The sequence below is a fragment of the Phalangium opilio genome, unplaced genomic scaffold (genome assembly GCF_054372755.1).
Source record: "Phalangium opilio isolate 3A_F unplaced genomic scaffold, DU_Popi_V2 ptg000024l_1, whole genome shotgun sequence".
In the NCBI taxonomy this organism is placed as follows: Eukaryota; Metazoa; Arthropoda; class Arachnida; order Opiliones; family Phalangiidae; genus Phalangium; species Phalangium opilio.
In genome coordinates this window covers 1,572,572-1,590,540 of record NW_028324155.1, presented here as the reverse complement: position 1 = coordinate 1,590,540, position 17,969 = coordinate 1,572,572, and the positions used below count along the sequence as shown (strand labels likewise).

The following is a 17,969-nucleotide window of genomic DNA, read 5'->3' as shown; positions in this document are numbered from 1 at the left end:
AGTCTCTCTTCAATAAAATAAGCCCGGGTGTAATGCAGTGAATAACTCGAGAGTGACAGAGTTTTCCTACCTTTTTCGTCTCTCAAAGGGCCCATTAAATTTCAATTACACTCTTGTTTTTGGGGGATAAAAAAAAACGTTTGATGGGATATTCACGACCTCTCATAAAAATGTACCAAGCAATTTCTTCCATCGACTCGAGGGTTCAGATTCAAAATCTGAAGACCAAACCTTAAAGACAAAAACTTGATACTTGTTCTACGTATTTTATATTATCATAATGAATTTCTTAAGTAAAGTTCGTAACACTTAAGGAAATTAAATTAAGTCGTAAAATTTCGCATAAACGCTTGAAGTTGAGTTGATTTTTATACTTTAGGTGATGAACGCTAGGTAATGAATAAGAAAGCCAAGGTTAATCTAGGCTTTCGCTAAATTTTATCGACGATTAAACTGTTGTTTAATTAACTTCGGTTTTCTTTTTTCTCAATCATTGCAGTCTCTTCGGGCTTTGGGTATTTTTGCCCTGGAAGAGACATTGTCCGGAGTTAACAGTACCAGTACCCAAAGGAGGATAAACAATGAAGATGGTCTCGTTCCTTCTTCAAACGTAAGTTAATTTAATTAATCATATTGCGATTTTTTTATAGGCGTAAATGAAAATTTATGTTCAATTTAACTTATCTATAAATCTTAGAGATAAAAATTGCCAATTTTATTAAAACTTAAGTTTACTTTCACATCAGCTCTCGGGTAGATTATACATACCACAAAAGTGGGCTGTCTACTTTTGAGTTTGTTATTTAAACGTCTATAATTCTGAAAAATCTCGAAATATTCTCACACAATGAAGTAAGTTTAGCTGATGCTAAGTGATTAATAGGATGTGGTCCTAATAGAGCCAGTTTTTACAAACAATCACTAGAAACTTCTTGTTTCTCCTTACAAATATCCACTTATTTTAAGTTCTAAGTAACTTATAAAAAATAGAATCCGGGCTATCAGTAAGCTAATCTTTTATTCTGAAAAGAGATTCAGCTGGCGAAGATTCTTTTCCTTTTTTTTTTCATTTAATCGATTTGGAAATGGATTCCCTTCTAGTTAAGTATAGGGTATACAGTAACTGTGGCGCTTGCCTTACCTCCCCCTTTAATTAATCCCGTGAAGGTTTTCTCAATTAGCTCTTAAGCCTTTTTATCTATTGGAACTTTACGGGTCCCTCTCCGTACGTACCTTTGTTTTCCGTTACCGATTGGATTGACCTATTCCACCACGGTAAAGGCGACAGTAATGGAAATAGAAAATAGAGAACGGGGAAATAATGCTTTAAGCTCTTTTCCACTTAATCCGTTTGCGCGAAATTGTCATAATTATTGACATTTCTTTCTAGAGAGTATTATTCGAAAACAATTAACATTTTTCTTTAGTTTTCAAATAAATCAATAGTAGATGAAAGGCGTATTCTATTATGTGGAATTCCGCCTTGGGCACAGTGATCTTGCTGTGAAGTGACACAAGCGATCGCAAATTGAACTTAACCCTCGCATTTTGTCAGTAAACATTATCCTCTATTTAATTTTGATATTTCATCGTTTAGAAATCGGTTATTCACACCTACAGATATTTTACCTTATTATCGGAAAGATAGCTATAGTTGAAATGCAAACTTACACAGAAATGCTTCTAAATTCTAGAAAATCTACTATTTAAAAAAAATCAAGTGGTAAAATGGCCCTCAGGTACGTTTTCTCTGCTGGCATTTAATTGAAAAGTCTTGTCCTACAAGTCCACCTGTCTTTGACACTTCAATTACCGGTATATTGAAAACGCGCCTTCGGGGGATACCAGATCTTACAGGGGAATTCTTCGACACCACCAGTTCCTTAAATATCAATAGTGCAAAACAAATCTACTTTTGATCTGCTCGAACAATTCTACAATTTTTTTTTTCTTTCCAATTTTCTTGGCGTCCACATCTCAGTAACATGACAGTGACTATATTAGAGAAAGAAAAAATAAAATTCAACTTTTCCACCACAAAATTTGGGAATTTAACTTCCTTTAGGGGTTTATGCCTTTCAATTATATCATGTCAAGCGAACTGATATTTTAATTTAGTTTTTGTCGGTAAAATAGGTTTTTATCTTCCAAGAAACTTTGAAGAAATATTAATTGCTCGATCTTCTTTTTTCTTAGCTTTCTGTTTTAATTATTTCGCTCGGTTTTATTTCAATTTAGGCTGAGAATAAAATCTTGAATCCTCCGGCGGAAACGGATGGTTGGGCAGAATGGAGCCAATGGAGTGTCTGTTCCCGAAGTTGCGACGGAGGAGTGACAACGCAACTCAGGAAGTGCGATCGCAAAACAGGATGTAAAGGGGCTTCGGTTAAATACCGAATTTGTAACATGCAGGTATTATTACGTCTTCATTGTATCCGTACAATAGAAATTTAGATATTTTTCCTCGTTGTTTGAAACTGGGTTTCATTTGAAATTCCTTTTTATTCGGTATATTTTATCTTTTCAATGTTCATTGGCGCGGAAGAAAACCACAAATATTTTTTACGATTTTTTTTCTCAAGAAACAAACCTCTTGTATCGTCAGTAAGGGACGAAAGAAAAAAATCAGGGGAAACCTCGAAAAGCCAATCTTTCGACCCTTTTCAGAAATATGTTTTCGGTTACTCGTCTTCTTCCGCTTAAACGCATCTTGGAGTGAATTTTTGAATCGAATCCGTATGGATTGTCGATACGCGCTTTTAGGCACGAACCCGATACCTATACTAGACTCTACAACTCCGAGTCAGTATAGAGATTGGCTTTCGAGACTCTTGATGTTGTAGGCTAGCGTACCTTCCTTACGGTCAATTGTTTCGGTATAATTTTAAACCAAGTTCGGTCTTTTTACTCGACGGGTCTTTGAACTTCTTATTCACTAACCAACGTAATAACCTCTTGATTTATTTCAGCCCTGTCCGGACGTAGTGGACTTTCGAGCGACGCAATGCATGGCCTACAACAATATCCCTTACCGTGGCACTTATTACGAATGGACGCCGTTTTACGACCCGGAGGACCCTTGCAGCCTGACCTGCCAATCGACAACTTACAAATTCGTGGCAAAGTTGGCTCCCAAGGTCCAAGACGGAACCCGGTGCCGAGACGGTGCCCTCGATATGTGCGTGGCGGGCAACTGTTTGGTAGGTTCCGGCACTATCGCCTTCAATAAGGTGATAAAACAGTGTTACTAGGATTAGGTATTATGGGGAAAACAAATATCGCGCTTAAGAAGCTGCCCTAATTAAGTTAAATTTTGCTCTTCAGTCATTTAACCCAAAGTAAAGGTTACAATTTAATAAGATTAGTAACGTCATTGAGTAGCGATTTCAAGTGCTTTAAATTAACATTATCAGAGTCCATTTCCAAGAATTAAAATGTCTTCTTTCACGAAGATATAATTATTTTCCTCATTCTATTTGATTTCACGAACCAAGTTATAATTAACGTTTTTTGTTCAAAATCTGTATTGTTTAGTCTGTCGGATGTGATCTTCAGTTGGATTCCACTAAGAGAATCGATGATTGCGGTATTTGTGGAGGAGATGGTTCATCTTGTCGCGTTCCAGTTTACAGCTGGGGAGAATCTCAATTTTCTCCGTGTTCAGTCAGTTGTGGCGGAGGTGAGCTACCTAGTCTTTCTGACAAGACATCAGTCCTTCACTAATTCGCTTTCCAACTAGGTTACCAAATGTCACGTCCCGTTTGCGTCGACAAAGACGTAGATGAAGAAGTGGACGAAAGGCTGTGCGACCATTCTCTTCGACCGCAAGCGAGGGTTAGGGAGTGTAACACTTTCAAATGTCCAGCCCAGTAAGACTTCCCTCTTTGGTCTAACTCTTTGAATTGTTTAAAGTATAATTTTAAATTAGGTGGGTAACTGAGGCTTGGGGACCTTGCACACAATCGTGCGGTGGTGGGAGACAAATGCGGTTGGTGTATTGTACTCAGGGAGGTACCAACGGTACCAAAGTTCGCGTTAGCGATCACCATTGTCCTCGTCAGAAACCTGCCAAAGAGAGACCTTGTGGTACAAATGAATGTCCGATATGGTTCGAAGGTTCTTGGACTCCAGTAAGAACATCGTTCATAGGAAATCATAACAAAACGAGAAATTAACGAAATTTTGTAGTGTTCTAAATCTTGCGGGACTGGTTACCAAACGCGGACCGTCGTCTGTCGTGACAGTAAAGGCATGACAAGCGAAGAGTGCAATCCCACAACAATGCCCTTGACGAAGCAACCTTGTGTACTATCAACAACGTGTACTGAGGAACTTCAGTCTGCAGGTGTGACCAAAGTAGATTTTAAATCAATTTAAATTTACTACATCCCCTTTTGTTTAGATATGGTGAAGACGCCTCAAGAAGACGCGCCGCCATCGTACGTCGGTCGTCCATATACCCAGCGGCTAGTGGCCAAGCCTATGGAATCGGCGGAACCAGAGTACCTAAGAGTATATTACGACTAAATAGGAAACGGAACAAATCCGGCAATGACTGCGATTGTTTTCTAGATTTAGGGCCGACGAGTGGGGACCTTGTAGTGTCACGTGCGGGGAAGGTATCCGGAAGCGAAAGGTTGAATGCAAGATCTTTCTCAAGTTTTCAAAGACCCTAGCTCCGATACCAGAACACAACTGCGCTGGTAATTTCACGTTTTCGAAAATTATTAGTCTTGTATCTCAACGAATTTTACGTTTCTTAGGACCCAAACCGGCTGTGATTGAGCGATGTTCCCTAAGACCTTGTTCCATGGATCAGAAAGAAACAAAGAGCAATGAAATTCCAAAAACGGGTATCAAGATTCCCAAATTGGGGCACAAAAACAGTGTAGGGATCGAAGTTACCTACTCTTGGAGTTCCAGCGAATTTACGCCTTGTTCTAAAGCTTGCCTAGGAGGTTTTTAATTTTTACTCCTTTAGTAGCGTTTTACTTGAATACTTACCGTAAAAATGGTTGTCATTAAAGGTCACCGCGAATCTATCGTAAAGTGTGTTCGAGATCACGATCAAGCTAAAGTCAATCCTTACTTGTGCGATATCTCGAAAAAACCGGACGCCATCACTGAAACGTGCAACGATAGACCCTGTCCTCCCAGATGGAACGTCTCCGACTTTTCACCTTGCTCAAAATATTGCGGCAACGGAATTCAAACCAGAGAGATTCAATGCATTCACGAAATGACGAGAGGTTCTCTGAACACGCTGGTGGTTCATAACCGATACTGTCCTCAACCCGCACCCATTACAACGCAATCTTGCAACCGTATCGAGTGTCCTTCGCGTTGGCACTCAGAGCCCTGGAGTAAGGTAATTGTGTATTGGCAAAACCTGGTTTATATGAGAATATTTTAAATTAAATGTGGATCAATCGCAGTGCTCCAAGAGCTGCGGCGGAGGAGTTAAAACTAGAAAAATACATTGTCAAAAAGAAACGATTCTGGGAACAGTTATGACATTACCACCTTCCAGTTGTACTAAAAGAAGACCAAAGTCCACCAAACCGTGCAACAGAAAACCTTGTGTTAATAATATATACAGCGGAAAACCGGACATTTACGTTTCTCCAAATGTCTATGTTCAGAGAGAACCACAAACCAAAGTCTCCCTCAAAGTTGGTGGCCGAGCTATCGTTTATAAAGGAACCAACGTCAAAATTCGATGTCCAAGTAGAAGAGGAAACAAAACTCGAATTTCATGGTCAGTCTACTGCCATACTATATTAAGTTCTTCAATAATAACCAGTATTTAATATTTCGCTAGGCTGAAAAACAATTATCCGATAGAGTCAACCAACAAGTATCGAATTACGAGAAAAGGTACTTTAAGAATTCGAAAAATATCGTTCGGAAGTAGCGGCACTTACAGTTGCATTGTTGGAAAATCGCGAGCTGATATCACCATCAACGTCAAAAATCTACCAGTAGGATACGGTTTATCCGAGGAAGACAGAACAGTGGAAAGACCCAAAGGAATTATCGGTATTTACTATCCGTTGTTTTAAAAAATAAAACCCGTTGTTTTCATCAATTATAAGTCCATATTGATGTTTATCCTCGCAAGTATCTAACAACCCAGTATTCAAAACGATTGAGGAACCCGATTACAGTCACGAATACCACCGGGAAAACACAAAACAGTATAAGGACAAATTCAGAGATCCAAATCGAAGCCATTATACCTTCACAAAGGATCGCCCTTCGCCGACCAAACATCAGAACGCTTTAGACACGAATAGTGATGAGAAGTACGGTTTAAGAGGAGGATATTACGAAGATAAAGAGCATCGAGAGAAGTCTTTGGACTATGACGCTAAATCGGCAGCTCCCTCACGTCCCGTTAGTACAGAACCCGATAACCCGATTCGCGAAGATCCAGAAACTCTTGACACGTTTGAATATCAACACGGTGGGACGCTCTACAGAGACCAGGACAGTGGAGAACTTAACGCCGGTTCGCCTCACGTGGAGGAAACTTTCACCGAGCACGACGAACCAGCGAGATCTGGAGCGTCTAGTCAACACTCTCTGCCGAAGATAGAACGCCTTCTGATCAACATCAAAAGTTCCCTCGGTGGTCAGAAAAAGCCCGCACCAACCGAGGACGTTGAAGAAGAAAACATAAGGGGTCCCAGCAGGAGATTTCCGACTGAGCACGGTATCAACAGCGAAGTTCTAGGCAAAGGGAAGGCGGAGAATTTGGAGTTTGACTGGGTGACGACGGACTGGTCGAAGTGTTCTAGGCTCTGCGGTGGAGGCTTCCAGGTAATTATACGCGCCATTTAAAGAAAACCGTTAATCCCGGTCTAGTACCGAAACATTCTACAAAATAGCCTTGACGTCCGCAGGAAAGATCGATTCAGTGTTTAGTAAAGCTAAGGAACGTTTCGAAACCGGTTGACCGTAATCTCTGCGAAGACGCGGGTTTAGCAGTTCCACCCACGAAACAAAAATGCGGGTTCGGCCAGTGCCCTACATGGGGTGCCGGCCCTTGGGGGCTGGTAGGTTTTACGGAGCGCCCGAACTCTTTACTTTGAAGTCGTGTGATAATAACCCATCCTTACATCCGTTTCTTTTCGCACACTCTAGTGTTCCGTTTCTAACTGCTTCGCACATAGAACATCCTCCCAAGAACGAAAAGTCTTTTGCCAACTACCCAACCAGACTATCGTCGATGACCAATATTGCGACGCGTTGGAACGATTGGATAGAGAGAGGGAGTGCTTTAACGAGCAGTGCAAGGGAACGTGGATTGTTGGAGATTGGTCCGACGTAAGTTTTTTGCGCAATTACAATTTCCTCTTCTATTTCGAATCAATATAAAATAATTTTCCGCGCAGTGTTCAGTTAGTTGTGGCGCTAACGGATTCCAGTCGCGCATACTTCAGTGTGTCTGGTACGGCACCAAGAGACCAGCTGGAAACTCTTGCCGGAACGAGCCCCGTCCTGCCGTCACCAAGCCTTGTAACAGCCCACCGTGTCATAAAGGTATTTACGAAAGCATAAATCATTTAACACGTAGAATTGTTTAACGGATTCGTAAGGACACCGAGACAATTATCATTTACCAAATATTATACCGCTTCAAATGTGTATAGTGGAAGATTTGTGCGAAGATAGGTCTCAATTCTGCAACGTGGCCAAAGGACTCATGTGTCGGATGTCCAATTACAGACAGCAATGCTGCGAGTCGTGTAGAGGAACTTAACGTAAAAAAAAAACAAAAAAACTAAACGCGCCCGAACAATTTAATTTCACATTTACTCGAGCACGAGCAAAAAAGAAAATAATAAACTCGAAACATTCCACTTGGTGACTTGCGCGTCGAACAAAAACTGAAAATGCAAGACAATCCGCAAACGATTCGTCCCGATTGCCCTTAATTTTTGGAAAGGAAAGGAACCAAAACTGAGAGTCATTTCCACCCCCAATTATTCCCCTCATTCCTGTTGAGACTGTACGGTGTGTTATTGACTAACATTCTATAATTGTACGGTTTTGTTTTACACTAAGGATAAAATACTCCCGAATTTTGCGTTCAAAGGAATGTTTTACGAACCGGATTTAAGACCACACTGCCAAGTACAGAGTATAACCTGGTTCGAAAAATTTTGTTTTCCGGATTTAAATTGTAAAATAATTAAAGTAAGTAATAAGGTTGTGCAAGATCTCAAAAAAAATCGCCATTTAAATACCATCCTTTCTCGATCGAACCAAAGGTTCAAATTATTTTGTTTTTATCACATCTTTTTCCCAGCTTTGTCAAAAAGACACTCTTACATGAAGCTTCCCGTCTTGTTAAAATTAATTTTAATCATTCTCGGAGGATGAAACGAAAAATATCTAAAATAAGAAATCATTCCCATTTTACGACGACGAATCGTTGCCTTTGAATCGTTTTAGCATTTTTTCTCGGCCGTCCGCGTGTGATTTTTCAATTTTTCCTAGATCCTTCCCTCGTGTTAAATATTATCAGTCATAATTTTTGGGCATTTCTTAACTAATTTCTTTTATAACATATCAGAAGGTACGACCCAGAATGAAGTTTTAAATTTAGAGTAAACGATGAGAAATATTAAATTATCTCTTTAGTCCGCGAGTCGAAGGTACCGAAATGATGTCTGCCCAATCTTCGTAAAGACCCTAAATGGTCTAGAGATAGATGATAGTGAAAAGAGGCGTCTTTGTTCACGCGTGGCACACCCCACTATTCGTTTTCCCCGCACGTTTTAATATTGCCATCAAACAGCGAGTTTAACACTCCTCCGGCTATTTTACTTGGCAATTTATAATTATAAATAAAAATAGACATTTTCGGAATCACGGGAAGTTCGTCATTTAATAAAGTCTAAAAGCAATAACGTTGGTTCCTTCTTGGCCCGTTCTAAGAATACAAAAGATTTCGTATGTCAAAGAGTAGCGTGTAAATTCTTTTTGTACGATAAAAAAATATCGCGAAAAACGTCAATGTTTCAATGAAAAAAGTCCATAGCGCGGTTTCGAAACTAAACTAGACCCGAAGGTCTGTTCTAGCGCCAATTAATTATACGATAGAGACGGATTACTAAAATATCTCTCAACATTCCACGCGATAATTTTTCACTCATTTTTAAGACATTTTTTTTCCACCGAACTTGTCCTAGAATATTTAACTCCGCGTAATTTAAAAAAAAAAATGAAAAATCTTTTTTATTAATTATCATCGGAGCCTCGTTAGACCCTAATAAGACATTTTTGCGTAATAATCGTCTTTCTTATAGAACTTTTCGTGTTAAGTGTTTTTAGAAATAATGAGAAAACAAAACTAAAGGAAAGAGCTGATCGCGATTAGGACTCTTGGTAGGCTGAGAAATTAAAATCGATGTTCCTACCGATACACTTTATTTGTGTTGTAATATTATGTAAGAACACTTTGTTGTGATAAAAATAAAGTGTTAATGTGAATTTTGATGGTTCTTATCTAATTTAAATAGTTTCCAAGCAAGTTTCTTAGCATTTTTCATCAGAAAACACGAAAGCACGCTAGGAATAAGAGTTTGAATAATTGCGCGCGACTGTGCAGAAGTGTCATAACCTTTTGCCGCAAATTTCCCCAGGCTGCTAGACACCATGGAGCAGTACTATAGGAGACTTAACTGCAACGTATAGGGAAACAGCACGAACAATTCAGTGACGTCACCGGTTTGTAATTTTTTACCGCCCGATTTGAATTTTGAATCGGCCGCCATATTGTATGTGTCGCCCTCTACAAAAATACATTGAACTCTCGAAAGATGGTGCTATACTGTTGCGTTTTTGAGTGTAAAAGCAAAGCTGTTGCTGAAAGTCGTGAGAAATTCTTTAGAATTCCAAGAATAATAAGAAATCAAGGTAAAAAAACCTTGGATTTATCAACTTTTGGGACGTTATGGCCGGGTAATCATTTAAGCCTTGGCTCCAATTTACCGTATTTTTACAGTAAGGATCCTCATAATTAACCAATGAAATTTTTTCTATAGGCCTATACCTTTTTTAGTTGTTTCGGCTAAAGTTTCTAAATAATCTGATTTATCGAAATTAATTTGTTGATTTGCCATGTCTTCCACTATATTTATAAGGTGCTTTTTACCAATAATTCACATACAACATGGCGGCCATTAAATAAAAACAAATCCAGAGGTCGCGGCTTCCGGGCGTGACGTCACTAGAAGGTCAAAAACCGCTTCATGCTGTTTCCTAATTGCACTTTTAAGGGTATATTATTTCTCCTCCAGTTAAATTACTCCATGGAATAAGGCAATGAGAATTTTGCAGCAGAAGACAACAACAACAACCATTGTTTACTTACCATTTACTTGATGGTTTTTCTGTATTTTGGTAAATATTTGCGGTGTTCCTGCGCTGTTGTTTAGTTAAATAAAGTGTAATTGTTGCAATGTCATGTAACTATGCGGAAGGACTCTCTGAGTACCGCGATAAGGGTGTTTGTGGACTACCAGAAGTAAGATAATAAATTAACATTTTAAGCCTTGGCTTATGTTTTGACAGTATATATTGTTTGTTTTTAATTAAGACTAGGTAATTGCCTTGAAAATTTGAAATCTATTATTATATTATTAAATTCATTTAATTTAGATTCGAGACAGCTCTGAAGATGTAATTACAAAAGTTACAAGATTAAGCGAACTTATAAAAGAAAGTAATCATGTTGTGTTTCATACCGGTGCTGGCATTTCAACTTCAGCTGGAATTCCAGATTTTAGGTAATTAAATCAATCTCAAAAGTCGAAATATGTTCTAATTACGTAATTAGACACTAGTTAATACCTTTCAATATGCAGAGGTCCAAAAGGAGTTTGGACATTGGAAAAAAATGGAGAAAAACCTAAAATGAATGTGTCTTTTGATGATGCAATACCTACTTTCACTCATATGACATTAGTTGCTCTGGAACAAAATAATCTACTTCATTACGTAGTAAATCAAAATGTAGATGGACTGAGCGTAAAATCTGGATTTCCATTTGAGAAACTGTCTGAGCTTCATGGTAATATGTTTGTAGACAAATGCCAAATTTGTGATAGGTAAGGTTTGATGTTTTACATGTAATAAAATGTCATGAATGATCCAAACCTTTTTTTTTTTCAGATTATATATTAGAAATAGCCCTTCAAAAACTGTTGGTCAAAAATGTACAGGTGTACAATGTCCATTACCTAAAGCTACCAAAAGGTCTTGTAGAGGTAAACTTTATGATACCATTCTTGATTGGGAAGGTGAATTACCAATAGATGACCTTGAATTGGCTGAACTTCACTCGAGGTATTCTTTTATTAATTTGTTTAATTCCATATCATTAACTTAATATTTAATTTTAAAATAGTCAAGCGGATTTATCAATTTGTTTGGGAACAACTCTTCAAATAAACCCTAGTGGAAAACTTCCTTTATTGACCAAGAAAAATGGTGGAAAAATTGTGATTTGTAATTTACAAAAAACAAAATATGTAAATAAATTTTTATTTTTATTTTTTTTTTTTGAAAAAAATTGTATAATTAACTTAATTAAATTTATTCAATTATTTTAAACAGGATGGTCAAGCTGATTTGGTCATTCATGCTGAAGTTGATTATGTGATGGAGAAACTAACGGAATTACTAGGAATCAAAGTAGAATGTTATAACCCTGATAATGACCCCACTAAATTTAATTTCCCCGTTGAATTTAAAAGAACTAAATCTTTAGCTTATTTAAATAAATGTCAATTAGAAAAAGTGAAAACAAAAAAATTAAAAAAGGTAAAAGTAAAAGAAAATGAATATTCTGAATTAAAGAAAATAAAACTGGAAGATAAATAAATTATTATTATTATTTTATCACTTGAGTTTGTTTGTTTATTCTTTTGCGCCTAAATCACTCTTGAAAATCCCGCCAATATTTACTTCCTATAGAAGTTAATGACCTTGAACCGGAAGCATGGCCAACTTAGATTACCGGTGGTAGAAGGCCTGCCAGCTTTACCCGAGCCCCATGTTAAAAAACGACTAGCAAAATCGCCCCTAGTTCCGACTTTCGCCGTTAGGTGCGCTACCAACCCAGTTTTCCACCGAGTCCTAATGCTTTTTCTATGGTAAAAAAAAAATTCGGAAGTGGACTCGGTTTTAGAGCATTTTAATATATTTACCGACCTTTTTCGTGGCCGATTTTTTTAAAACAACCCTAACTTTGAATGTTGATTACTCGTCAAATAACGGACGGAAAATTATGAAATTGGTCTCAAAATATAACTTAAAACTTACTTGATTTCTCATTTAAAATTCGGCCACGAAAAAGGTTGGTAAATATATTAAAAATGCTCTAAAACCGAGTCCACTTCCGAATTTTTTTTCCCATAGAAAAAGCATTAGGAGGAAAACTGGGTTGGTAGCGCACCTAACGGCGAAAGTCGGAACTAGGGGCGATTTCGTTAGTCGTTTTTAACATGGTGCTCGGGTGAAGCTGGCAGGCCTTCTACCACCGGTAATCTAAGTTGGCCATGACCGGAAGTAACCCTGGTTAGTGACAGTGACTAATTCCCGCGTGTGTTTAGTTTGATGGGAATTTTCCAATGGGAAATTTTAATCTAGATTTAATTATCTTTGGCTAAAGAGATAATGGATGAGAATAAAAGTGAATAGATATCACTGATTAATTTAAAATCGGAAACGTTTTAAGCATAATTAAACGTCAAATGTAAGTACTTAGTAACATAATTATGTTAAGCCTTGGCCTTTTTTTTTTAATATAAAATCTTAAGAAAGGCAATTTACGCAAATGGGGGAGGTTCATTTGAAAAGTTATCAAGGTTATCCCGTAACAATTATTTTTTTAATTATTGTCAGGTTTCGTTGTTATTAAATTTCAACATCAAAATCATCATGTCATTAAAATTAGAAGCTGTAAAAGGCATTGGCCTTTCTGTTTTGCTTGTTGCTACATTCTTCTTTAGTTTCTTGCCTCTAATAATTACAAAGAAGGTCACAACAATGCATGACCCTGTTAGAAGAATATTTTATCAACATTTGATGGGATTCTTCAGTTGTTTTGGTGGAGGAGTGTTCTTGGGAACTTGTCTCATGGATTTATTCCCAGAAGTTCAAGAACAACTCATGAATGCTTTCCAAAAACTTCATATCAAATCAGATTTTCCTGTTGGCGAGTTTGTTGTTATAGTTGGATTTCTTCTAGTTTTAATATGCGAACAGGTGATAAATATTTATATTTAAATCACTTCAAATGAGTATTTTTAATATATATATTTTTTTTTTAATGAAGGTGGTTTTGGCTTGGAAAGAAGGCCATCCCGCTGACCATCCCATTTTGGGACATAGTCACGACCATCATGATGGTCAGGAATATTCTTCCGAAGGAATATTACAACGTCAAAGCAGTTATGGTAGCCTTAATGGTATCAGTGATCAAACCCATCATGATGATCTTGGTTATTCAGTTCACGAAGACCATAATTCTCACTCGAGTTTAAGAACCGCTCTTTTAGTCTTAGCACTTTCACTCCATTCTGTCTTTGAGGGAATAGCGATTGGGTTACAACCAAATCTCGAACAGATTTTACAAATTTTAGTGGCTGTGCTCATTCACAAGAGTATCATAGCTTTTACTTTAGGAATTAACGTTGTTCAAAGTCGGCTTAAAATAAGGGCCATTGTAGAGTGTATCGTTTTATTCTCGATCATGTCACCCTTAGGAGTAGGCATTGGCATGGCTGTTATTAACTTTGATAAAGGAGTATCCGTGTTTTTGGTTAGTGGAATACTTCAAGGAATAGCCTGCGGTACTTTTCTCTATGTCACATTTTTTGAAGTTTTACCACATGAATTAAATAGTGGAAAAAGTAGACTTTTAAAATTGTTATGCGTGATTTTAGGATTTACTTTAATTTCAATATTAATCATGTTCTTTCCTGCCTAATATTAAAATTATCTCGCGTTGTTTGTTTTAAGAGTGCAATAATGTATAAAATTATATATTTAATTATTATATTTTATAAAAATAAATTATTTATTTTGATTAAAAATAAGTTTCTCTGTTGTTGACTAGCACTGAACGCACCGAAAAATAGCCGTTCTTGAAATCCAATGTTAAAATTATGCAAATTAGTTTCAATAACATGGGAAACGAACAGCGTGGGAAATAAGGCGGTGGCACAGGGCAAATGACCAGTTTAAAAATTAAATCGGAGGGGGGGTCAGTTTTCCACAGGACCACTAAGAAAATTCAAGGGTTTCCAGAGTCCAGACATTAGCTAATACATTTTAATTATCCACTTCTTCAAATTTAGCAGACGACGCGCCCTGGTCAGTGGTCATGGACCAGTTTATTTATTCCAGGCCAGGGGGGTTGCTGGCCCAATGTCCAGTTTAAAAAAATTCATTATTTCCCACCCTGGAAACGAAGAAAGGCTATTTTTCAGTGCGATCCGTTACATAGAGCAATTGAATCGGCAAGCTGAAGATGTTGAACTCCGAGGTGAAACTTGGGCAAACTGCCTTTGCAGTGGGTGGAAAGTTACGGTAGAGTGATACGTCATTATGGAGATATAATTATAAAAGTAGTTCTTGCAAAGTGCAACTGACAAGCGAGTTGGGTAACTTCGGTCACGGACTCACCGTAATGAAGTATGGTCAGCGTGCGATAAATAAAGCCGCACTATTCGAGCTTGTAATTAAGTGTGAATTAAACCATTTGTATTTAATAACTTTAAAACGTATGACTGAATAATGAAGAAGTAACAGTTCCGCGCTATAAAATTAAAGAGTAAGTTCATATTTTTATTGAAAATTCAAATAAATATACGCCGCTCCGTGCATGCATGACAAATAAAAGAACAAAGGCTTAACGTGACGTCGCATGATCGCTGTCTAACCTAATCAGCACTAGCCTCTTCAAGGCCGGAGCCGGCATAATAGTTTGGTACGTTATTGGTCAGCTAGTGTTAGTTAATTTTATTGAAATGATTATGATTAAATTTAAACATTAAGGCAAATTAAAAATGCAACAACCAAGCGCGGAAAATCTTCCAAAGACTTCAACCTTGGCTGAAAATGAAGCCGAGGTGGGATGAGTCTGACCAAGTAGCGTTAATTAGTCATAGACTAATTAACCTTTTGAATTATATTTAGTCAACTAGCGACGCTGTATTGGAAGAAATAATAGACGAAGTTATATTAGGGTTGTGTTTTGAGGTTCATCGTGCCTGTCGATTAGGATTTTTTCTTATAGATGAGCCTAAAGAAGAGTAAGCTCGTCAAATTGTCATTTACCAATTGATTAACTCACTTTTGAGCTTCCTTTTTTTTTACAGTGAGAAAAAATATGGTAGTGGCATTCCATTCAACCTTTATTTTTGCAGTCAGTTTTCTAAGCTTAAGTGTGTTTTAAAAAAATATCAGAAATTGTTGATGAAATTGGACTAGATGTTTTTGGGCAAGTTCCTTTGAAAAAGCAGTTTGAATGTGTTTGTCCAAACTGTTCCAGAAATTTAGCCGCCTCAAGGTTCGCTCCTCATTTAGAAAAATGTATGGGAATGGGTCGAAACAGTTCAAGAATAGCTAGCAAAAGGTATAGACATTGAAGATTATTCTTCTAAAGCCATTAAAGGGAGGGTGAAGTAGAAAATCAAGTGATTTTTTTATCGATTCTTCTACTAATTATAAGACCAGTCTGCATAGTGAAACATTCAGGAAATACCAACTCCGAATGATTTTAAAATTCAAATTAGGGTCAGATTTTAAGGATAATTTTAAAGAAGGTCCTCCGACCAATCGCGTAACGCCCTGCCTTCCATTTAACAAAATTCTCGTGGCACGCTCCATGTCTCGCGCCACGATTGTCACGTCGCCTGCGAATTTTATCAAATCTCGTGATAAATTTCATTCAACACAGAACGTGCCACGAGAATTTTGTTAATAAAAAGGCAGGGCGTTACGTGATTGGTCGGCAGTCCTTGTTTAAAATTATCCTTAAAATCTGACCCTAATTTGAATTTTAAAATCATTCGGAATTGGTATTTCCTGAATGTTTCACTATGCAGACTAATCTTAAAATTGGTAGCAGAATCGATAAAAAATCACTTGATTTTCTACTTCACCCTCCCTTTAAGCAGTCTAAAAATAAAGGGTTTTTGAATCTTAGAATTGCTAATACGGGGAAAGTTGAAAGTGACAATGATGACTATGATAATGACAGTGATTGGAATTATACTTCGGATAGAAAGGGTATGTTTTCCACTTTTAAATATTTGAATGTGGAAAATATATCTTTGTGTTTTTAACTTTTTACACTCAAAGGTGGCTCAAAGAAGAAAAGAGAAAAAAATTCACCACGTCGTACTAAATTGAAAGGAAAAAATGGTTATAGCATGAAATCCAGATAACTTTTGCATAATTAATTAATTTATGATAAGAAATACTTAATGATAATGATAATGATAGGAAAACTAATTTTAATTTATTTATTGCTTCATAAACCAATTAAAAAAATACTACTTACTTAACTATACATGATTTGAAACACTTTTTTGTTCTTTTATCGTTAAAAAGGGGAAGGCAGTGGAACTAGTACAACTGCTACAGAAAGTCTGAATATGTTTGCGAATTACGAAACAGTCTCTATTGGTATATAGAAACCAAAACAAATTCAGCCCTAAACATATAATATAAATTAATTTATTCTTTAATTTAATTTAATTTAATTAATAATTAATGCCCCTAATAAATAAATAAATAAATATCCGTGACCCTTTTTTACACCTACATTTATTTACAGAAGACAGAAAGGCTCTATTAATTCAGGTATAAACTAATTAAGGTGTTTTTAAATTTAATTTAAATTATTTACTAGCCATTTTAATTAATTTTAATTAACTTCAGATGTGTGGAGTAATTTCGGAACACACAAAAAAAATGTGTACTAGATCTCATAGATGTCCTCAACATACGGATGAACAAAGGAAATCAGTTAGATCTTTTTTATTGGGGAAAACAAAGTATGAACTGAACAGAACTACCCAAGCTTTGAAATTAAATTAATTAAAGCTAATTCTAATTAATTAATTAATTTAATATTTATTTTTTTTTAATTTTAGTTTAATGGATGACGAAATAGTTGATATTGACACCTTTGATGAAAGTGATAGTCAATCACTACGAGATTCGGTCAATAGACTTTGGGAATCTAGTAATTCAACCAATCCTAGTCCAGCAGATTCAGCTTCAACTGCCAGCGGTAAATATATCAAGGCTATTTAATTTCAATTAATTTAATCACTTATTGAAATTAATTGGGGAATTAAAATCATTTAAAATAGGTTCCTCTACTACTAAAAAAAAGGAAAAACGTCCAGTTTCTAATTCAAGTCGAAATGTAGGAACTAAAAAAAATAAAGCCAAACCTTCTCAGGGGTCAAACAGTGCCAGTTCAAATCAAGGGGTGCTCAATTTATTAGGGGCTGATATCGCCTGACAAACTTACTTTGTTTCAGAAAATAAATTACAATTTAAATAGCGATCTTTAAATATTTTTCTCCCCCCCCCCTTTAATAAATAATTAAATATTAATTCAGAAATAGACGTCAGTTTTTGGGGTATACAATTACAGTCCCCGACACAAACCTCTCTCGTACAAATTTGACTTGTGAAACTCTGTACAATAAAGAAATGAATTGATGACTAAAATAGTAAAAAATTGTAATCTCAGATTCCGCTATAGTTAGTTTAAAAAAAACAAAAAACTTGAAATGGTAATTAAATTAATTAATTAATTAATTACAAGTCTCTAATTAAAAAAGAAAAGAAAAACTTTTTTAAATGTTCTGTGATATTTTTGTCTAGAAAAAAAAAAACCTCAATTAAAAGAAATTTTTTTCAAAAAACTT

The 17,969-nt window shown here is 36.5% G+C and overlaps 4 protein-coding genes across 7 annotated transcripts in view; all 4 read left to right on the top strand.

Annotated features, from left to right (window-relative positions):
* Window positions 1-9,501, top strand: part of nolo (ADAMTS-like no long nerve cord) — a 36,433-nt gene extending 26,932 nt beyond the window's left edge. For 2 of the 4 annotated variants that reach the window (XM_089867728.1, XM_089867730.1), the window contains exons 2-19: window positions 500-610; window positions 2,239-2,412; window positions 2,970-3,230; window positions 3,535-3,679; window positions 3,740-3,869; window positions 3,929-4,130; window positions 4,189-4,345; window positions 4,403-4,502; window positions 4,573-4,703; window positions 4,764-4,958; window positions 5,028-5,368; window positions 5,436-5,758; window positions 5,822-6,039; window positions 6,122-6,822; window positions 6,906-7,058; window positions 7,147-7,329; window positions 7,398-7,545; window positions 7,656-9,501. In XM_089867728.1, the coding sequence (XP_089723854.1) occupies window positions 500-610; window positions 2,239-2,412; window positions 2,970-3,230; window positions 3,535-3,679; window positions 3,740-3,869; window positions 3,929-4,130; window positions 4,189-4,345; window positions 4,403-4,502; window positions 4,573-4,703; window positions 4,764-4,958; window positions 5,028-5,368; window positions 5,436-5,758; window positions 5,822-6,039; window positions 6,122-6,822; window positions 6,906-7,058; window positions 7,147-7,329; window positions 7,398-7,545; window positions 7,656-7,765 (3,783 nt within the window). In that variant the 3' untranslated portion in view covers window positions 7,766-9,501. The remainder of the gene's footprint in view (window positions 1-499; window positions 611-2,238; window positions 2,413-2,969; window positions 3,231-3,534; window positions 3,680-3,739; window positions 3,870-3,928; window positions 4,131-4,188; window positions 4,346-4,402; window positions 4,503-4,572; window positions 4,704-4,763; window positions 4,959-5,027; window positions 5,369-5,435; window positions 5,759-5,821; window positions 6,040-6,121; window positions 6,823-6,905; window positions 7,059-7,146; window positions 7,330-7,397; window positions 7,546-7,655) is intronic. The other 2 variants (XM_089867729.1, XM_089867731.1) reach the window with 2 other exon arrangements.
* A 203-nt stretch (window positions 9,502-9,704) lies between these two features.
* Sirt6 (sirtuin 6) lies at window positions 9,705-11,921 on the top strand. Its single transcript, XM_089867721.1, has 7 exons — window positions 9,705-10,014; window positions 10,155-10,537; window positions 10,672-10,799; window positions 10,878-11,120; window positions 11,185-11,358; window positions 11,420-11,543; window positions 11,629-11,921. The coding sequence occupies exons 2-7, from the start codon at window positions 10,472-10,474 to the stop codon at window positions 11,893-11,895; spliced, it is 1,002 nt and encodes a 333-aa protein (XP_089723847.1). The 5' UTR covers window positions 9,705-10,014; window positions 10,155-10,471; the 3' UTR covers window positions 11,896-11,921.
* A 656-nt stretch (window positions 11,922-12,577) lies between these two features.
* On the top strand, window positions 12,578-14,114 carry LOC149692065 (zinc transporter ZIP1-like). Its single transcript, XM_089867718.1, has 3 exons — window positions 12,578-12,769; window positions 12,919-13,281; window positions 13,352-14,114. The coding sequence occupies exons 2-3, from the start codon at window positions 12,955-12,957 to the stop codon at window positions 14,003-14,005; spliced, it is 981 nt and encodes a 326-aa protein (XP_089723844.1). The 5' UTR covers window positions 12,578-12,769; window positions 12,919-12,954; the 3' UTR covers window positions 14,006-14,114.
* A 592-nt stretch (window positions 14,115-14,706) lies between these two features.
* Window positions 14,707-17,966, top strand: Sgf11 (SAGA associated factor 11kDa). Its single transcript, XM_089867720.1, has 12 exons — window positions 14,707-15,007; window positions 15,076-15,149; window positions 15,217-15,332; window positions 15,399-15,412; window positions 15,487-15,655; window positions 16,229-16,311; window positions 16,384-16,446; window positions 16,636-16,710; window positions 16,862-16,887; window positions 16,966-17,081; window positions 17,181-17,320; window positions 17,403-17,966. Exons 2-12 carry the CDS (start codon window positions 15,087-15,089, stop codon window positions 17,555-17,557), a joined length of 1,020 nt encoding a protein of 339 aa, XP_089723846.1. The 5' UTR covers window positions 14,707-15,007; window positions 15,076-15,086; the 3' UTR covers window positions 17,558-17,966.
* The last annotated feature ends 3 nt before the right edge of the window (window positions 17,967-17,969 follow it).

Excerpts from the sequence above, each read along its gene's own strand:
- Sirt6 (XM_089867721.1), top strand. The coding sequence starts at position 10,472 with ATGTCATGTAACTATGCGGAAGGACTCTCTGAGTACCGCGATAAGGGT. Across the intron at positions 11,359-11,419 it reads TTGGCTGAACTTCACTCGAG|TCAAGCGGATTTATCAATTT; the intron begins GTATTCTTTTAT and ends ATTTTAAAATAG. Across the intron at positions 11,544-11,628 it reads ATTTACAAAAAACAAAATAT|GATGGTCAAGCTGATTTGGT; the intron begins GTAAATAAATTT and ends TATTTTAAACAG.
- LOC149692065 (XM_089867718.1), top strand. The coding sequence starts at position 12,955 with ATGTCATTAAAATTAGAAGCTGTAAAAGGCATTGGCCTTTCTGTTTTG. Across the intron at positions 13,282-13,351 it reads TAGTTTTAATATGCGAACAG|GTGGTTTTGGCTTGGAAAGA; the intron begins GTGATAAATATT and ends TTTTTAATGAAG.
- Sgf11 (XM_089867720.1), top strand. The coding sequence starts at position 15,087 with ATGCAACAACCAAGCGCGGAAAATCTTCCAAAGACTTCAACCTTGGCT. Across the intron at positions 16,312-16,383 it reads TTATACTTCGGATAGAAAGG|GTGGCTCAAAGAAGAAAAGA; the intron begins GTATGTTTTCCA and ends TTACACTCAAAG. Across the intron at positions 16,711-16,861 it reads TTACGAAACAGTCTCTATTG|AAGACAGAAAGGCTCTATTA; the intron begins GTATATAGAAAC and ends ATTTATTTACAG.